Source organism: Larimichthys crocea, chromosome VII, assembly GCF_000972845.2.
Source record: "Larimichthys crocea isolate SSNF chromosome VII, L_crocea_2.0, whole genome shotgun sequence".
NCBI lineage: Eukaryota > Metazoa > Chordata > Actinopteri > Sciaenidae > Larimichthys > Larimichthys crocea.
Window position 1 is genome coordinate 18,293,393 of NC_040017.1, and position 19,078 is coordinate 18,312,470.

Here is a 19,078-nt window from a genome sequence, read left to right on the forward strand (position 1 = left end):
TCCGGTCAAGCAGAGAGGCATTGCTCTCATTTGTTTGTGTGTGTTGTGTAGCAGACCTTTTGTGGAAAAAGAAAGTGTGTGTGTGTGTGTGTGTGTGTGTGTGTGTGTGTGTGTGTGTGTGTGTGTGTGGATGATTGACCAGCAAACTGTGGAGCAACTCTGTCGTCTCCCCTTTACATTCTTCTTTGTCTCTCTAGGAATCAGTGGCCTCCGACCCAGCTCTGTCAAAGTCTGACCAGAGAAAATTAAACCAGAGAGGAGTGGAAAGGACGGCAGTGTTCAGCTAAAGGTTATATAAAAGGTGCAGGGACTTCTGATCCATCCATCCAGACCTCACAAGAACCAGACAGAGCAACACAAACAGACAGAGACGAGAGAGTCTGATAGTCTGTCTGCGTTTGTAGGCTGTTTATGCCACAGTCTATATAAGACATTAGATACAATAGGTAATTGTTATATTCCATTATTCACTGTTCTACAGTAGAAGTGTAGGATGTCTCAAACAGAGCTTGTATACAGTCTGTTAGATCAGATCAGTCTGCACAGCATGGATCCCCTACTTGATTCAATAGACATCCAGTAACTGAGCTGAGATAAGCTAATCTCACCACTCAGCATATGTTTGACTGACTATAGGAGGGCAGGAAAAAATATGTACGAGAGGCAAAATATTACTTAAAATAAATGAGACCGTATATAATCTAACATTTGATTAATTGTGAATAAATGTCACTGAAATGTCCCTGCACTTTATTGTATGTATGATCTTATTCATTCAGAATTCTGTTATTCTGAAATAAACCAAATCATGGGCACCAACGGAAGTGTGCACAGTGTCACTGATCATTGTTTCTGACACAAAGCAAACAATCCAACACTCTTTTCTTTACCCACTTTCCTATCCCAGTTTTTTAATCTTTGTTTAACATCCTGTGATTGGTGGACAGCATATCAGATGGAAATAGTGTGGGAGTGAGACAGTAAACAGTGGATGAATGGTGGGAGATAATCAGAGGCATGGACATACATTGCTGCTGGCTATCTAAAGGCGCTTTTGAAGCCTGGATTTCAGATTTCCAGAGATGGCGCCTGGGTGGATCTATGGTTTGTTGATGGGGTAGCAACCAGCATGGCTCAGTGTGGAAGTTTAGGGCATACGTCAGTCAAGGCAAACATGTTCCACAATATACTTCTCTTTAAGCCTTTTCTGGAAAAAAAAGATTTTTAAACTTCCAATCAAGGTATCCAGACCATTGTGTCTTGTTAAAAATGTATTCTATTTTGATAGTTGATTAACCATTAGTCAGACAGTTTGCACAAATCAAGACATTTGAGGATGTCACCTTTGACTTTGGGAAGTAGTGCTCCACATTATTCACCATTTTCTGACATTTTATTGACCAAACAAGTAACCAATTAAGATCATGAGATTAAATGTTGTTGCAACCTTTCTCACGATGCTGTCCATGTTTAGTCACGTAGTTCCTGTTTATGCTGAATCAGTAGGGAGGAGAAGAGAGATCCCAGGTGTTTCAAGCTTCCACTGTAGAGTCTTATATAGGAGTCGTGTGTGAGTGTGTGCTTAGTAACTAGAAGCAATCTGCTAGAGGCTAACCAGTAGGAAAGGCTCTGGCTTGGAGGGTGTTACTTCCTTATACACAGGGCAGCATGCATTAAAGATGAGAGCTGCTCACACCAAATACCAGCAGAGAGCCTCCTTACACTCGTGGGCATGCAAGTGTAAACATGCAGAAAAACAGAAACGCTGAACACTGACGTGTTCAAGCTTTTGGCTCATCTTGAGGTGTAAAAAGGCAAAGATGCAACAACTCTCAGAGAGAGAGAGAGAGAGAGAGAGAGAAAACTTCATTTAGAAAGCAAACAAGCTGCTTCACAGCTTCCTCATCTATAATGCAGAAGAGAAAGCCCCAGTGTTTCAGCAGCAGCAGAATATACTGATGTCATCTGCGCATATACCTGTATGTGTGAAAGTTGTGCTTGCATTCATGCACATATTTTGTGCCTGCAAGGAATCCTGGGAGTATATACAAACAAAAATTCATGTGTGTGTTTTTCATGCTTAGACACGATGTATGGGAAAAGAATCGATGCCTCAGCTCACCCATCTCCCTCCTCCCACACAGATACACTACAACAGAGGGGCTTTAGAAGCAGTATAGAGAAACTGATGTAATGCAGCTTCAAACACTCTGCAGGAGGGATCATAAGAAACATCACACCCTGTCACAAAAATCACAAACCCTCTTTCCAGTTCACATTCTCCCAGACAGATTATTGAGGGAAATGCTCTCTGGGAGAGAATGAACAAAGGTAAAGAGACAAATACAGGTGAGAAGGAAAAAAGAAAAATTAGAGAAATCTGTATTTTTTAGAGTGTAAAGTGAGGCAAGGGTAGAATAAAACTACAGCCACTGCAAAAAGACGACTATCATTACACACTTAGGGGCAAGAAATATATAATAGAAGATTATCACTGAGGCTATAGTTTTGTCTGGGCCAGAATGGGATAAACTGTTCCCAACTTCTATGGTTCTCACCAGAATAGGCTGCTGTGCCAGGTAACTGTGTGCTCAAAGAACCGTCTGGGAGATAAGGAGCTAAATATAACCATTACAGAGCCTCTACACATGCTACTACAGACACCAGCCCTGCTGTCATTGATGCAGCCAAGCTCCTTCCAACAGGCTGCTGAATTCTCTTGATTTGGCTCAAGTATGTTTTAGCTACATGGGCACGCTGAGATAGAAAAAACAAAAACAAAAAAACACAGACGTGTTTTTTGATATTCTGAACTTCAATCGTTTATGAATTTCATCCATTTATGTAGATGATGGCTCTTTGCTTGAATCCTGTTAATTGGCTGTTTGTTATTACAAATGAGCTAAGTGGAGGCAAAGAGGTTAGTTTGGCATTTTTTTGCAAATACGCTTATTTGCTTTCTTGCTTGAGTTTGATGAGAACTTTGATACCACTCTCATGTCCGTACAAGAAATATGGTGCAACTGCCAGCAGCAAAAAAAACATGTGTAAAAATGTAAAATTACACACAGTTCTGGTATTTTGACATGGGGTTATATGAGGTACTTATGCAGAGAGTACAGTGTGGTCAGTATGCCCCCAGAGTGGAGAAGCAGACCGTACAGTAGCAGAGCTGTGCACTGTTGTGAACAGGGTCAGCAGTAGACCAATACAGTAGGTAGTCTACAGTAGGTAACACACCGACTATGTATAAGTACCTCACACAACCTCATTTTAAAATATCTGAACTACACCTTTAAACAAACACACATATCATGTAATCAGTGAGCTTTAGAGGTGCTGGTCTGCAGATTTTCAAACTAGCAGTTTCCCCCTTTTTCCAGTCAGGGGGTGGCAGTAGCACAGTCCATAGAGACTTGGCTTGGGAACCGGAGGGTGGCCGGCTCAAGTCCTGTATGGACCAAAAATATGGAAGGTGGACTAGTAGCTGGAGAGATGCCAGCTCACCTCCTGGGCACTGCTGAGGTGCCCTTGAGCAAGGCACCGATCCCCCCCAATGCTCGCTGGGCGCTCTTCAGGGGGGCTGCCCATCACTCCACCATCTCTCTCCAACTGCATGTCCGTGAGCCCTTGTACTACATGTGTGTGTGTGTCTGGGTTGTCATGTATAAATAAAAAAATAATTTCCCCATTGAGGGATAAATAAAGTATATCTCCTTCATGCTAAGCTAAGATAACCACCTGCTGTCGGTAGTTTCACAGTTACCGCACACACACATCAAAGGGTTGTCATCCAGTTCACAGCAAGAAAGTGAAGAAGCGCGTATCCCAAAATTATTAATTAAAATATTCCTTTAAGGACTGATTTTAAGGTGACAACAAGCTCTGCAGTGCCACCTTTGGAAAAAACTGATAATTAGCTGACATGAAGCTCGTTGTCGTATCCTGTTTCTCTTTTAGAAACAATCTTCAAGCATCAGTCTCATTCAAGGAGTTGTGACGTCGCGAGGCACCTGCATGGGTGTGTGTGAAGCTGTCCTCTTTGTGTCAGTGGCAAATATAGAGGTGATAAAGCTAACGTTGAACAGACACACCCAAACAAACACAAACCACCATCGCCACAGGTTAATTAGAAGGTAATTAGGGCTTTTGTTGTTGCAGACATGGCAGCACTGAAATCCAGACTCTCTACTTCAACACATCTGTTCCTTATACTTGCTTGAGCTCTCCCCCTCCAAAAATATGTCTGGGTGTCTGTGTAAAGTGTGTGCTCCATATACGAGTATTCTGACCTTGTCCAGCAGTGCCACTGTGAAAGGTGCACAAGACGCCAGAAATGATTTAATAGGGTCTCTTTTTTTGGTTGAAGTGTGGAGGGGGAAAAGAAAAATGAGGGAATGAAGTATAAAGGAGAGAGAAAGAAGGAAAGAAATTAAAGGGAAGGTATAAAAAGTAGAATAATAAATATAAAGATGAAAGAGGTATGTAAAAATGTATTTTGCAAATCTCTTATCATTTTGTCAAGCCCAAGGATATTCTCGGTTATCGTTTCAGAAAAAAAATCTTGTGAGTCATTTTGTGAATGCAGATGTCTTTTTCGTCTGTAGTAACAGTAATATCCCCTTTTGTACAAAACTGCTTTATAAGATAAAATATGATCTTTATTGATCCCACACCGGGGAAATTTGCTTGTTACAGCAGCTCAAGATACGATACAACATAACGCAAAAAGAAGATATAATTGAAATAATTATATACACCTTTCAAATATACAGATTGTTTGATTTTATTCTGTCGTTTTATATAAGTCGAAAAGGAAAGCGGAAGAAAGAGAGCAAGGCTAAAAGAAAACGGATATTTATATCCCTCACACACCAAGGAGAGAAGTATTTTGGGGTGACAAACAAGCCAATTAACAGTCAAAACGCAGAGTGTGAGAGAATAAGAAAGAGAGGAAGAGATGTAAAAAGCTACAGAGATTGAAGATGAGAGGTAATTAAAACTAAGCCCATAAACCCAGTAATTCTTCCTGTCTTTATTAAATTTGAAGTGGACTCTCTAAACTTGTGCAGCCATTTTTTTTAACACCAGTGGAGATAGTTAACCACTGTGCCAATTAAAGGAGGAAAATTTATGAGGAGACAATGTTTAACTTCTAGAAGTCAATTGTCTTTTGTGTTGAGTAAATAAAACTCCACCACAGGAAAAATTGGATCCGCAGAATGCCATCTGGGGTTGGTAATTAGCTGCTATGCTGTAATAGTGCTACCCTCCTACAGTATTCAATAAGGGTAACATACTCTCATGGCCTCACTTAAAAGGTTCCATGTGGCCATAAATTGGAAAAAGCTAAATTATTTTATGAGTAATTTTTCTTCCTGAAAGCTCCATATTAAAGTTTTAAAGATTCATACATCCCATTCTTTACCTAAGCTCTTCATCTCCTCATCCTAATGTATCATGTTCATTCTTGTGGGAACAGTAACAACAAAAAAAGTCTTGGTTTCTCTCTCTCTCTCTCTCAGTCCTGCAAAAATAACCTACATAACTCTGGTTACTTTATATTTCAACCTTCAGATCTCTAAATGTTAAAGCTTAAGACAAACATGATGAGATGAAGTGCAGTGAGAGGAGCAGCTGAAGCACATGTAGGTTTACAGACATGTGAAGAAATGCAGAAACATTATTGATGAAACACTAAATCAATGTGTTTGGTCTGTTTCATATTACTGTAATCTAAATCCTGTTGGTCATGACTTGTCCAGGGTATACCCTCCCTCTTGTCCAGTGCCAGCTGAGATTGGCTCCAGCTTCCCACGAGCCCGATGTGGATAAGTGGTTACAGAAAATGGCCGCATGGATGGACATAAAACAAGCAATTTGAAGACATCACATTGGGATATGGGAAATTCTGATGGCCATTTTCACTATTTTTTGACATTTTATTGACTAAAGGTTTGAATCAAATCACTATCAATAATTAAAAATAACCAGTTTGATCAATAATGATAATAATCTTTAGCTACAGTCAGTTGTTATGACTGCTATAAGAAAGATGCTGCTTCAATGGAATCTATATTTATCTGAATACTTCAGTTATTTGCAATGCTCATTATTTTAATTACCAAATACCCAACTCACACGAGACACATATGACTTTACTGTACACAATACACCTTTACTGTATAACCTTAAATGAGTAAATGAGAATATGCCTACAACAGCAAAAAGCAAATACAAAAATTAATATAAAAAGATTAAAAATGCACATGAATGATTTATTCTAAGCCTGCTCTATAAATGTGCAAATACATGTGCAATATCTATGGTAACCTTTGCATTAATGAGCATGAAACCACACAATTGCAAAGTTATAGTTAGCACAAAAGTAATTTAAAATCATTAATCTTCGAAGTAATATTAAAATATTGAAGTTTTTATAGTCGAGTGATAAATGTGCAATATAATTGGCTTTTTATCGAAAAAGAAAAGAACAGACTGTCTCTGAAAAGCACCTTTATACCTCCAAAACCATGCCCATCTTTGCGTTGCCAACAGCTGCAGAAAGTAGTGAAATGATGTCGTTCAGTTCATGCAGCTGCTTTGGTCTGACTATCTCCAAATATACTAACTCTGCCCTGTCGTTCTCTGTTCAGTGCGTGGCAGGAAACAGTATCTGCTAAATGACTGCAGGAGGAAGAACATTGGAAGCTGAGGCATGATATCATTCTTCAAAGTAAATGTTTTACTGTAAACAGTGTCGTAAACCCTTCTCTCTCTCACACACACACACACACACACACACAACATTATGTTCACTATGATAGAACAGTAAGTCACGAGTAGTCATTAACCGTAAACAGTGACTACAAACCCAGAGTGTTTCCTGTTTGCCATTACTGATCCAGCTTCTTGTAATTGCTTCATGAAGAGGATCACTGGGTTTCATGCCAAGATCATAATAATATATTCAAGACAGCCAGTAACCATTGCCAGACTCAATAATCAAAAATGTCAGAGATCTATGCCATCATTATGTGACGCTGTTATTTTTCATCTTTATCCATTTTCTGCCACTTATTCAGGTCACAGTGATTACAGGCTAAGCTCAGATCTCAGATGACTCTGTCCAAAGCTAGCTCCTCCTGGAGGATCCTAAGGTATTTCAAAACACACAGTAATATAATGCATATCTTATAGGGCTTTATAAGATATTATGACATTTACGTGTCATTGCATGTGCTGGGTAATTAAAGTTCATCCTTACAGTTCGCTAAGTTAATCATTTTGTCTCTGTAAGCTTCCAAAAAATGAGTTAGAGCAGCGTCGAACAGGATAGAACCAATGCTGGTGATTGCTTGCTAACTTGGTAATAACTGAGGCAGTTTTGACTTTAATTTTGTTTCTAGTGAACGTAAATGAGGTTTGTTTTTAACACTGAGTTAACCACTAAATCATCGCATTATTGTTAATAAGCAGGTAATTTTAATACAAAGTGTATTATATGTAAGGAATTACATTTTTAAAATAACTCGCCCAACACTGGACAAACAACACCTCCAACGTGTTTTGGATTTGCCCCAGGGTTTCCTCCCAGTTGGGGGCCTCCATGAGGCATCTTATCTGAACCACCTCAACTGCTTTTTCAAAGTCAAAGGAGCAGCAGCTCCACATGGAGTTACCTTCAAATGTCTGAGCTGCTCACACAGCCCCAAAGAGTCAGGCCAAGCAGCCAGCAAGGGGAACTCTGTATTGACAATCTCATATTATCCATCAACCCAGATGGACTCACCAAAAGCCCACAAAGCAACCAATGTAATACATTGCAACCGTTATATAATGTAATAAATCACACAACAAAGACATTATTTTCAGAAGATTAAATGTAAAATAACTACACCAACTTTAGCAAGGAGCTGCTGAGGCGGACTAAAGAAAGTTGGACAGAAGAAGAAAGATGAAGAAGCTGGAAGAAGAAAAAGAAGTATCTCGGTATCTAAAAAAGAACAGAATAGAAGAAAAGGAGGAAAGATAACAGTGGGGACTTCTGCCAGCTTATGCAGAAGTTCTCATTGGTGAAGGCATGGTGGGACTGCTCAGACCAAACAGCAGCAAATAAATCCCCTTAATTTCCATAAACATTTTGTAAACAAAATAAATATGCAGACAAATGAAGGTGAAGTGCCGCTGGGTCTGTTGAAGCTTGCACAGGTGAAACGGTTACAAAACCAGTAATTTCACAAAGAAAAACGTGGATTAAAAGACTAGAATAGATCAATGAGAGAAAAAGTTCGCATTTAAAAACTCGACGTGTCAGAGCTTCAGACTCTTTTTGACACACTGATTTCTATTGAGAGCACTTGGCACACACATACTGATCTTTGGACAAACTGGTGCTCAGTGAAAGTTACATAATTTCGAGCTGAGACTGACACTCCTCACCTTTTTGGCTGACTTTTTTTTACAATGTGCTTGGGATTGTGACTGACATGTTGGAAAGCTGCAGGACGTCATTTGCATAAGTAAATAAGGACATCCTGAGCAAGTTCACCGTTACCATGGTGATGGCAGAAGATTATGAGGACACAGTGGGCCAATATTTAAATTGCCAGAGGGGCAACTAGACAGGTGCTCTGTGCGTGGGTGCTCACGTACGCTCCAGCACACACAAACACATGCCCGTACAGTACCTTTACAGTTGATGTAAATGGATATGCAAATACAAGTGCTTTTACAATGGCTTCAAAGATTCAACAATCTATTGTAGACAAAGGCACAACTTCAAAGCAAAGGCTCTTGGCTGGGAAGATTCCCCGACACACTAAAGCACATTCACACCTGACAACACTAAGTTTTTACACACATTGGCTGAGAGGAACGCCTCGCATTCAGCCCATAGCAATCTGCAATCCATCTTCTCCCCCCCTTGGATGTGTTATGGTCTTTTCTTTGTGGTGCAGTAAAGAACGGACACTCATTACGTGCATCAAACTAGAGGACAAAACCTCCTCCCTTCATCCCTGACTCATAGATCAAAAAGACATGAGAAAGGGCAGACAGAGATCAAATGTGCCTGTGAGAAATCCACCCACAGGACAGTCTCCACTGGCATCCAATATCACAAACACACACTTGCATACACAGACACACGTTCAGCATGGCCGAGTGGTTAAAGGTTAGTCTCGCAGAAAGCTGGCCTGACTCTAACAAAGTCAGTTTTCAATATGAGGTCTTAGTCTGGAAAGCATCGACCGAGAATCGACTGAATCCTGCAGCTGCAAGCCGGACCAAAAAAAAGCAAACTTGGAGTAAGCGATAACAAGATGTGCCGCCTCAGAAATCCTCCTGTTACTTATGTCCAGCTATCTAACCGTAGCACCGTAGCAAAAAAATAATACATGGCTTTTGCAACAATATCCACCAGATAGACAATCAGAAAACATAAATAAAAGACAAAGTAACAGCCCAGTGAGCAAGGAAGATCAGTGAATTGCTACAGTATAGTAGCTGACACAAGTACACTAGCGACTGAAATACTTGAACACTTTAGTATAATCCCTTTTGAGACCTTGAGTGTGCAGAAGAGACAGACAAACAGAAACAGATGGACATACACCGGGAAAGATGGACAGATATGTAGATATAAAGAAGGTCAATCATCACCGTCGCATCGCCGAAAACTCCTTTAATGGTCAGAGATCATTTCACGTGCCCTTTATCAGACGCTTGCTTAAACTGTTAATAGACAGAGCAGTGGTGAGAAGCTCTCCTCTCCATTAGGGCACAGACGGATGAGACAATCAGCAGCAAACTGTCACGGCCGCCAGGACTTTATGATATCAGGGAGGTGCCTCTAGTTTAGCAGTCATTGACCCGCTCATCACTCCTTTCTGCTTAGCCTCTGCATGGTCGATGGAACGAGGATTAATCTGCGTGTGGTCTTAACTGCAGCTAAATAAATGGAAGAAAAATCATTATAGAAAGACAACAAGCAAACTTAAAATAAATGCTCAGTGCGGCTGGCAATCCCAAAAGCCCGGGTGTATAAGCAAAAGTGTGGTATGTGCAATAATCTCATTAGCTTTCTGTCTCTAAGGATTGTGCTCATGTGACAAGCGAGGTGCCAATAATCAGATCAGAGGAGAGGAGGATACCTTATGGACCCTGTTGCACACCATATGAGATAAAACATGTTCAACGCACAGCCCGGACTTGATTTTCTCGCTCTCCTCCGACCCTCCACTGCCGTCCCCAGCCTCATCTTACATATGCATGCTTTTGATTTACCCTCCACCACAGATACCCTTCTCCCCTCTCTGAGGATTGCGACCAGTCTCCACTTTCCCCCCTCATCCTCTGCTCACCACAAAGTATACTGTGCACACAGCAGGGATGCTGTCAGGATAGGATTATAATGCCTATGATCTGGTTAATAGACAGTAATTGTAGCTGGCTGATGAAAAGAGGAGAGGGGAGGAGAAGATGGCCTAAGGGAGACATAAGAGGAGGGGTATAGGGATAGTGTGAGGTAGAGATGAAAAAGGGGGGATGGACTATTCCAGAGGTTTCCTATGTGAGCAGGTCAGCTAGGCCTTAAACCCTCAACTCTTCTCCTCCCTTCTGCTGCCCTCTTTGCTCTTTATGCTACTTCACTCTCCTCCTGGGACCTCATTATGGAAGACTCGCTGGCCATGAGGACTGAGCCTATCTGTGTGTAAGATGGGCTAAAGAGGAGGACAAGCCCTATGTGCAAGAGGAAGAGAGCAAGTTGGGGGTGTGAAAGCAGGAGACTGGTGGAGGAACGGATGAGGAAGGAAACTAGGCTGCAGGAAAGAGAGTAGAGGAGAGGAGTTTGCTATAATAGAACAGTAGAGCATATACCCTTAGGTAGCAGAGTGTTATTACCGCTGCAGATGGCTGGGAGATGCTTCCAGCAGATTTATGTATCCTTATAGTTTGTGTGTATAGATGTGTCACTTCCATGTCTGTATGGAGGCCATATGTGAGCATGCATGCGGCTATATGCTTGTTTAGTTTAAGTAATGTCAGCTAAATGGCATATTTTCTAGATAAATAACCAATTAGACACTCAGGGGGAGTTTGCAGTGAGCAGCAGCATCCAATCAAATCCCCATACACCAGCTGTAAACTATCGCTCTCATTGAAATGCCACACACAGCCTGCTGTAAATATCCAATCAAGTGATTCGGGATATTGTTCTCACAAAAAAAAACAGCAGCAAATGCCATAAAGTGAGGAGACGAAAATGAGCTGAAATGCTCACGCCCTTTTCACTCGGTATTCTTCCCATCTTTCCCCCCAGTGCCTTGATCAAGCTCCATCTTGCCCTCTTGCTCTTTTTCACTTGTCAGCTCTTCTCCATTTGTGTAACAGCTTTCATTGATTTTTTTTTTTTTTTTGGGGGGGTCATAAGATGCTCTTAATGTGCCACTGAAGACCGTCGGTGTGTTTATATTTGTGTACATGAGCTGATGTGAGCATTAAAGGGTGTGTGTGTGTGTGTGTGTGTGTGTGTGTGTGTGTAGCTGGCAGTTATAATGGTCAGCATTAATCTTTGGTGCAGTTTGGACAGAGACAGTGATGAAGAAGGAACGAGACACTTTGACAGACATACCTGCGCCTGCGCATACACTCCATCTCACACCCACACACAAATGGTGGCTCATGGAGGGCTCTAATGTGGAGTTATTATCCTCATAATCATCCACCACATCTTCCCTATGCTCTCTCACCTCCTCCTTTCGGCTTTCTAGCCATTCATCGTGCTCTCTCTCTCTCAACCTCCTGGAGACATCGGCTTGCTCCTCTCCTCATTTTCCTCCTCTATAGCCATGATAAATCTCCAAGATATCTACCCATTGGGCTTTCACAAAATCAATGGCTATTTTGGAGCATCACTTTCCAGGTATGAGATTGTGTGCATGCTGGGGTATGTCCACCATATGAACTGTATGTAGATTTCCACATGCTTGCATAAATTAATAAATAAAAGGGTGTTTCAAATAATAGCTGGGGGCTTGTCGAGCATAAGCAACTAAAGGTGAGGTAAAAATATAGAGGTGGGTGTAGTAATCTATGCTGTAATGGTACATGTGCATTTTCCCCAGCACTAGTTCCTTCACTACACACTCGCCAATCTACAGAGAAATCAATCACTACTTAATTCTAACCACTTCTCTTTGCAGTTGTTTTGTTTGTTCAGCTACTGTTAATATAACTCAACATTCCCGGCACATTACGTTACGGTTACTCTGTGGTTGTACTGATGGAATTTATCAAGACAACGGGGAAAACTGTTGAGTTTGCACTACCAGCAAACAGCAGCAGCTACAACAACAGCAAATTATAAGGGCAGCAAATTAGAAAAGAAGGAGGCATCTTCCTAAAACATGATGAAATATACTTAGACAATGGCCTTTACTCCTTATTGTCCCTGTTTTTCTAATCTAAGCATATGCAGCTGGGTTAAATAAAGACCCTGGCTGCTATTTGTAAGTCTATGGGATACAATGAATGCGTGTTTATACACGATGGGTTTTGACTTCAGTATGTGTGTGTCCATGCCTACCAGAATTGAATATTCCACTTGGAGTTTATATTTTGCACAAGCAATCACATTTTCTTCCCCATCGGTTACAAATGCAAGAGTTACCGTCTCTCAGGAAGCCAGCTGAGCCTCGGCCTGTTTTGACAGTAAATAAGCTAATAGGCAAATGTCATGGCTATTAAATGAGTTAAGCCAGATTGATGTCAACTCCGGGGCAGAGGTATATAAATTTATTTCAAATGAGACACCAAGTGACACCAATAAAACAAGTAATCTGTTAGCATCTGCCTGGAGAAACGGGCGGAAACCGGTGTGTGTTTGTGAACGTGGAAGCGTGTATGTGCATGAAGAGGCGGTGGGAGGGGAAAGTGAGGGATGACATAGAATGAGGGTGGGAAAAAGGGATTGGGGAGGGGGGGGCTCGAGGTGGAGGCACGGATGAAGCCGTCACTTTGCTTTGTGAGATTCTTGGCGGTGAGACATGAGAGAATGATCTCCCACGCAGGCTGCAGGAATGCTTACACTAACACTTTCCCTCCGCCTGGGTCCCAGAGAAGGAGGGGGAAAAAAATGCAAACATGTCACAGAGATGGGAACAGATCAATGTCCACCAACAACGTTAGCAAATAAACACAGCCACAGACTCGCAAAACTTGTATTAGCACAGCCCAAGCATAGATAATGTAATGCGTTTTTATCCATATTTCACTCTCAACTCTCTCTCTCGATTTTCTCTCTTCTGCTGACAGTCCTTCTCTTCTCTTAACGATCCATCACTGAAATCATTTCATTAGTGATCGAGCAGCCCAGCGGCAGTATTAGTTTCTTTATAATGACAGGCACAGCACTGAAGCTTTTCATTTTCATTCTCGACACTTCAGCTCTGATCACAGGTTTGTGTCTGAATAAAAACTCACCAAAACATCCCAGAGGGTCACACTCGCTGCGAATCACGAGGATCCAAGCAACAAAGTCAGCACGTACAGATGCTCGCATGTAAATGCACGCGTTCACATCACACTATAAATGGAAATAGTTTCAAAGCTAAATACTGAGCAAACTGCAATCGGCCTATACTGAAAATCTACAGTTAAACTAATCCACCTTGTGTCCATTACAGCTTACAGATCATCATTTATTAGACTTCACTAGGCTTACTGCTGTGTCCAACATCTCATCAGTATTCAAAAGTGCAGCCAATCGGTTATGAGGAATCATTTTTCAAATTCACCCAGATAAGTGGACACGCAGAATGTTAAGTTTCGCCTGGAGGTAAGTTAGAAACATGGTTCGCACAACTGAGCTGTTGTGGCTTTCAGATGCTCACATACTCTCCATGGTGTTACTCTATATTGTAGAACAATCCCACACATACAACATCTGACATAATCTTCTAACACAGCACTCCCCGCAGGTCAGCCAACATACAGCTGCAGTGTTTTTAGAACAGTCAGACCTATTGATTTACTATAAGGCATGGCCAGAGCAGGACATGTAGGGCCTGGCCCCTCTGTGTATAAATAATGCATTTGGGTCGAGGGCTACAGCAGGCTTGAGCCCACCATTGCTGGACAACTGCAATATGTGGAAGACACACACTCAGTATGTGTCGGATTTGATGTTGATATTAAGTCAAAGACTTGAATTCTTGGAGGTGTTATGAGATTGAGGGTGGATCAAGGATGTTTTTCTGTTTGAAGCCTCAGTGTGTGCTGCAGTGTATAATATATGCCTGCGTGTGTGAGTATTTGTGTGTGTGTGTGTGTGTGTGTGTGTAGTGTTCAATATCAGAGTCCCATGAAATATGCATGAAGTATGTTTGAACCCCCCCTCCCCTGCAGGCCAATAGTAAGGTCCTTCAAGCCCACACGAGCTCACATGAACACCCACACACACACATCTAAACGGCACCACACACACATATAATGTGGCACCCTGGCCTTACACTGATGAATGTCTGTCCTTCAGAGAGCACAACAGCCACCGCAGAGTGACACGGTGTGAATGAGGACAGACGAAGAGAGCAAGAGAAAAGACAACGCAAGAAAAGAAATGAGTGGTGTGTTGTGTGCAGAGGTGCAAAGAGAAGGGATGCAGGCGAGAGGAGAAGGATCTGAAGTGAAAAAGTAGTCAAACAAAAAGGTTATGTCTAAACAATGGTGCTGTGTTTAATTTCAAAAGGAATTCTCCTCTTTCTTTGTTAAGTATTAAAGTGACTTTAAGCAATATTTAGCAGATTTCCATATTGAGTAGCATGGGATTACTGTGCACATCAGGTCTGGTATGAACTGGATGTGGAATATTCCTATAGGGAGGGAAATATTAGAAGTAATTTTATACTTTTTTCTTATTTGAATGTAATTTAATGTATATTGTTTTTATTTATGCACTTGTTCGTGTTTATAACAAAGGGGGTAGGGAGAGGTGTGAGGTGAACAGTGGAGCAGTGGTGCATATATGCAAGTAGTCCACCTCTGTGCACAGGGATTTATTATATACATTCCTAAACATAACCAGGGATATATATCAGTGCACAGTGTGTGGAGCAGCACTGCAGTCAATCATCCTTACAGTCTCTCTGTGTAAAGGAGAGGTAAAAGTTTTTTACTCTAGCAAAAGTTGCAATAGTGCATTGAACATGTACAGAAAGTTATACATTATAAGCAGAATGTACAGAAACTAACAATGCAATAAAGTTAACAAAGACAAATAACAAATAAAGTCTGTCATATTTTATAGGCTCGTCATATGTTTTGTCTATAAAATCATAGTTTGTAAAGTACTAGTCAATATGGCTGTCAGATAAATATAGTGGAGTAAAAGGTAGAATAATTTCCTATGAAATACAGTGAAGTTGTAGTATAAAATAGCATAAAATGGCAATACTAATAACTAATAATACTAAAAAAAATACCTCAAATTTATATTCAAGAACGCTATTTGAGTAAATGTACTTTGTTACATTCCACCAGAGGCTTTGATGAATGCCACCCAGCCCCTGTTAAAGGTGTAGGTGGGAGGCTTTTACCCACCTACCTAGTCACCACTGCACTGAAAAGACCAGATAAGTAGATGATATAATACATACTTTCATATTTCCAATAATAATAATAATAATGTGGGGGGAAAATAAAGTAAGGGGTAGGAGCTGGAGGAGAAGAAAGGAGAGGAGAGGGGGATTTTTTTGTCATCTTGGTTTTTAAGTTACAGTAACTTTCTAATTAGGAAGACATTTGCTGCTGTGCTAATGAACAACAAACTCCTTCAAGCAGAACAAACAACCTAAAAACAAAGCACACACACATACACATACACACACACACACACACACACACACACTAGGACACCAGCCCATCTGTTTGCTGGGGGAATGTTGCTTTCCTCCAGCAATGCTGAAATAGAGAGTGGGAAAAATATATCTCCCACACACACACACACACACACACACTATTGAGTATGCAGACATGACATCATACTTTTTCTGTGCCGAGTCTCTGCAAAGAGCGTGGGCAGGCGTGCACGGCTAGCTTGGTGTGTCTCAGTGTGAGTACTACACTGCCAGAGCCAACACAGACTGAGAAACCAGCAGACTGTGTTTGTTTGTGTCTGTGTCTGTCTGTCACTTAGAACTTGAGCCGATCTAAAGGCATCTCTTTGCATCTCCGCATTCATCTCCTTATCTGTGCCGCCGCAACCCCCCTCCCAGCTACCCCCCTCCAACCCCACTCCGACTTTGTTTCTTTCTCCTTCATTCTCTCCTCGCTGTTTATTTGCTGCTCATACAGTTGTGTGTGTGTGTGTGTGTGTGTGTGTGTGTGTGTGCGTGCGTGTGTGTTTTTCTCTGGCTGCCATGCCCTGTGAACACTGTTTAATTCTCCCCCTGTGCTCCCTCAGGAGCAGGAAGAGATGAGGAGGTGGGGGGTTTGGGGAGGTGAGACGGAGGAGGACAAGGGCAGAAGCACTTCATTAATCAATCAACCAGCTTTGAAAATTTACCTAATTAACGGCTAATTACAGATCTGGGCACAGTGCCAGCTGGCATCCAATCCACCTCCACCAACACCGACCCCCGTGGTCCCACAGATGACACTAGAGGTAAACACCCCTCCCTCGTTTCCCTCCTTTACTCTCTTCTTTATTAGTCTATCCATCCATGCATCCACTCACCCCTCCCTTTTTCATCGCGTGCAGAAACAACACATCACAGCTGATAACTCAGACTGCACAGCAGGGCAGATAACTTAAAGATGTCTAGATCTCTCGCCACCTGCCTCATCCTCATGTGGTACCATATTGGTTGTCTGTTTGATTTTATTCACACTATCTTACCGGAGAAATATTGGTGGTCATCACAGGGTCCTGGAGGCTCTCGGAAGGCACTGTCTCACCCAGATGATCGCCGGGATGGTTCTTGTCCTGACCCTGCCAACTCCCTCTGCGGGATGTGCTAGCACGCCAGGCCCGCTGGATCCTGAGAATGTAAAAGTGGACAAAGAATGTATATCATTGGCATCTACTAGTTACTTTAGGGGAGGAGTTATGGGTCCAGAATTTTTAGATGTTTATTTTATGCATAGACAGTCTGTAGAAGCATTTCCAACATTTGGATAAAACTGGAGTTTTTAGTACAAGGGATGAGAAACAAAGCAAAGTCAACTACAGTTCCCATGGAGCATTTCTATGATGAATGTCCAGTCATTGAGGTTATAATAAAGTTATCCTTTGTGCATCACTCATGATGAGTTTAAACTAATAAATACACTTTGTTAATTCTAGGTTTTGGTTTTGGATACGTTTATTAGCTATGGTACGATGCTTTGTTCACAATTACACCTGGTTTCAGGCACATGGGAACTGTAGTTTTTATGTAGAGCCACCCACCACACCAAACTGAAAACAAACATGATTTCCTAAATATGAAGTTTAAAAAAAAATCACCATGGAATTATTAAATATCATATTATTGTCCTCAAGGTTAAAAGAAAACTTTGAAGAATGTAGAAAAAACACCTCCTCCAACTGTGTGGCAAATACAACAGGAAATGACAATATGTATGTCGTAGAATAAATGACTGGCTTCATTACTGTTATAAAAACATAGGGTAATAGATGACGTCACCATTGATCACATATCATTTTTTGTCTTGTGTGACTTTCCTCATGTCTTCTGAAACATTTTCCCCCCAATATTTTTCCTCAGCGTTGCTTTTTTTCACCCTTTAAATCTTGCTCCTGACCCCTCCCTCACCTATCTCACCCCTATCCTCACCCTCCACAGATCTCTCTCTCATCTCTCACTTTAGACTCTCTTTCATCCTTGTAGTCACCCCAACGCCAGGGTCCAGGATGGAGTGTAGGATCAATTACCCAATGGAGAAACACATTCACCTCCAGTGAAGCAGAGAGACAGCTGAGCCAAATGGAACAAACTGAATAAAGCCATAACTCCTAGCTCCAAAACCAATACCACCCCCTCACCTCCTCCATCCCTATTTTCTCCACTTTTATTCTCCCTTTGCTCCTTCTGCGTCTCCACCACTCCCTCCATCCGCCTCTCTCTCCCCATGCTTCCTGTTGCACTGCTATATTTTTTCTCAATCCATCTCACCTTTCTACACCCCAATCATGTTAACTCTACACAGAGACATTGGCTTTCTCTTCTCAATCCCCGACTTTCAAGGAAGTGAAAGCCTGAGGCAAAAGCTGTCCTTCCCTCTTACACCTTTAAAAATGTGGGCCCATGTTTAAGTAAAAGGGTGTTAGATGGCAGTCTATGAGGGTTCACGCACTCAAAAGTGCACTCTGACCCCTGAGTCTGAAACCTAATCAGAGGGAAGATTGAATCCACACACAGATTGATCTCTCCCACACACAACAACCATAATGCACTTTTAAGGTCATAGGTAACGTGGCTGTCACTCAGCGGGAAATTGTTAAAAAATGTAGAACAGAAACTTTTTCTTTTTTTTTATATAGAAAAAACACAAGGCTACAGATGATTCACTCACACAATAGCCTTGATCTCCAGGTGCTGCTGTTGCTCACGACGATGAGGACTATTGTCATCCTCTTCCTCGCTCCTGCGAGGACGTCCTCTATGATAAAAACGAGAAGACATACAGACAGAAATATGAGAATAGAAACATTCAAGAACTGCATGCATTGTTTGCAGCACTTCCATTATGCTAGAAATTGGCTGTCATGTTAGGGTTTAGTCCTTGTCGTGGCAGCATAAGAGTCTTGTATAATTGAAAAAAAAGGTTTTGCATTACGGTATACCCACCTCATTGAATTTTTTTCAAGCGACAGTGGTAGTACTGTGTCATGTCTTACCTCTCCACCTTCGCCTGCCCTCCGCTGTGGTTGCAATAGCGATGATATCTTTTCACGTCATCCTGCACAGTGAAACGCACCAATAAGTCAACAAGCTTTTTTAATTCTCCATGCCAAAGATATGACACTGGTAAAGCTGTGCTTGGATAAAATACAGTAATAAATCTGCAGCATTTC

The 19,078-nt window shown here is 41.5% G+C and overlaps 1 protein-coding gene across 2 annotated transcripts in view; it reads right to left on the reverse strand.

Annotated features, from left to right (window-relative positions):
- Window positions 1-19,078, reverse strand: part of schip1 (schwannomin interacting protein 1) — a 191,945-nt gene that overhangs the window by 166,715 nt on the left and 6,152 nt on the right. For both annotated transcript variants that reach the window (XM_027280289.1, XM_027280290.1), the window contains exons 3-5: window positions 18,902-18,963; window positions 18,577-18,663; window positions 16,898-17,039 (exon numbers count right to left, since the gene is read on the reverse strand). In XM_027280289.1, coding sequence (XP_027136090.1) covers window positions 16,898-17,039; window positions 18,577-18,663; window positions 18,902-18,963 — 291 coding nt within the window. The remainder of the gene's footprint in view (window positions 1-16,897; window positions 17,040-18,576; window positions 18,664-18,901; window positions 18,964-19,078) is intronic.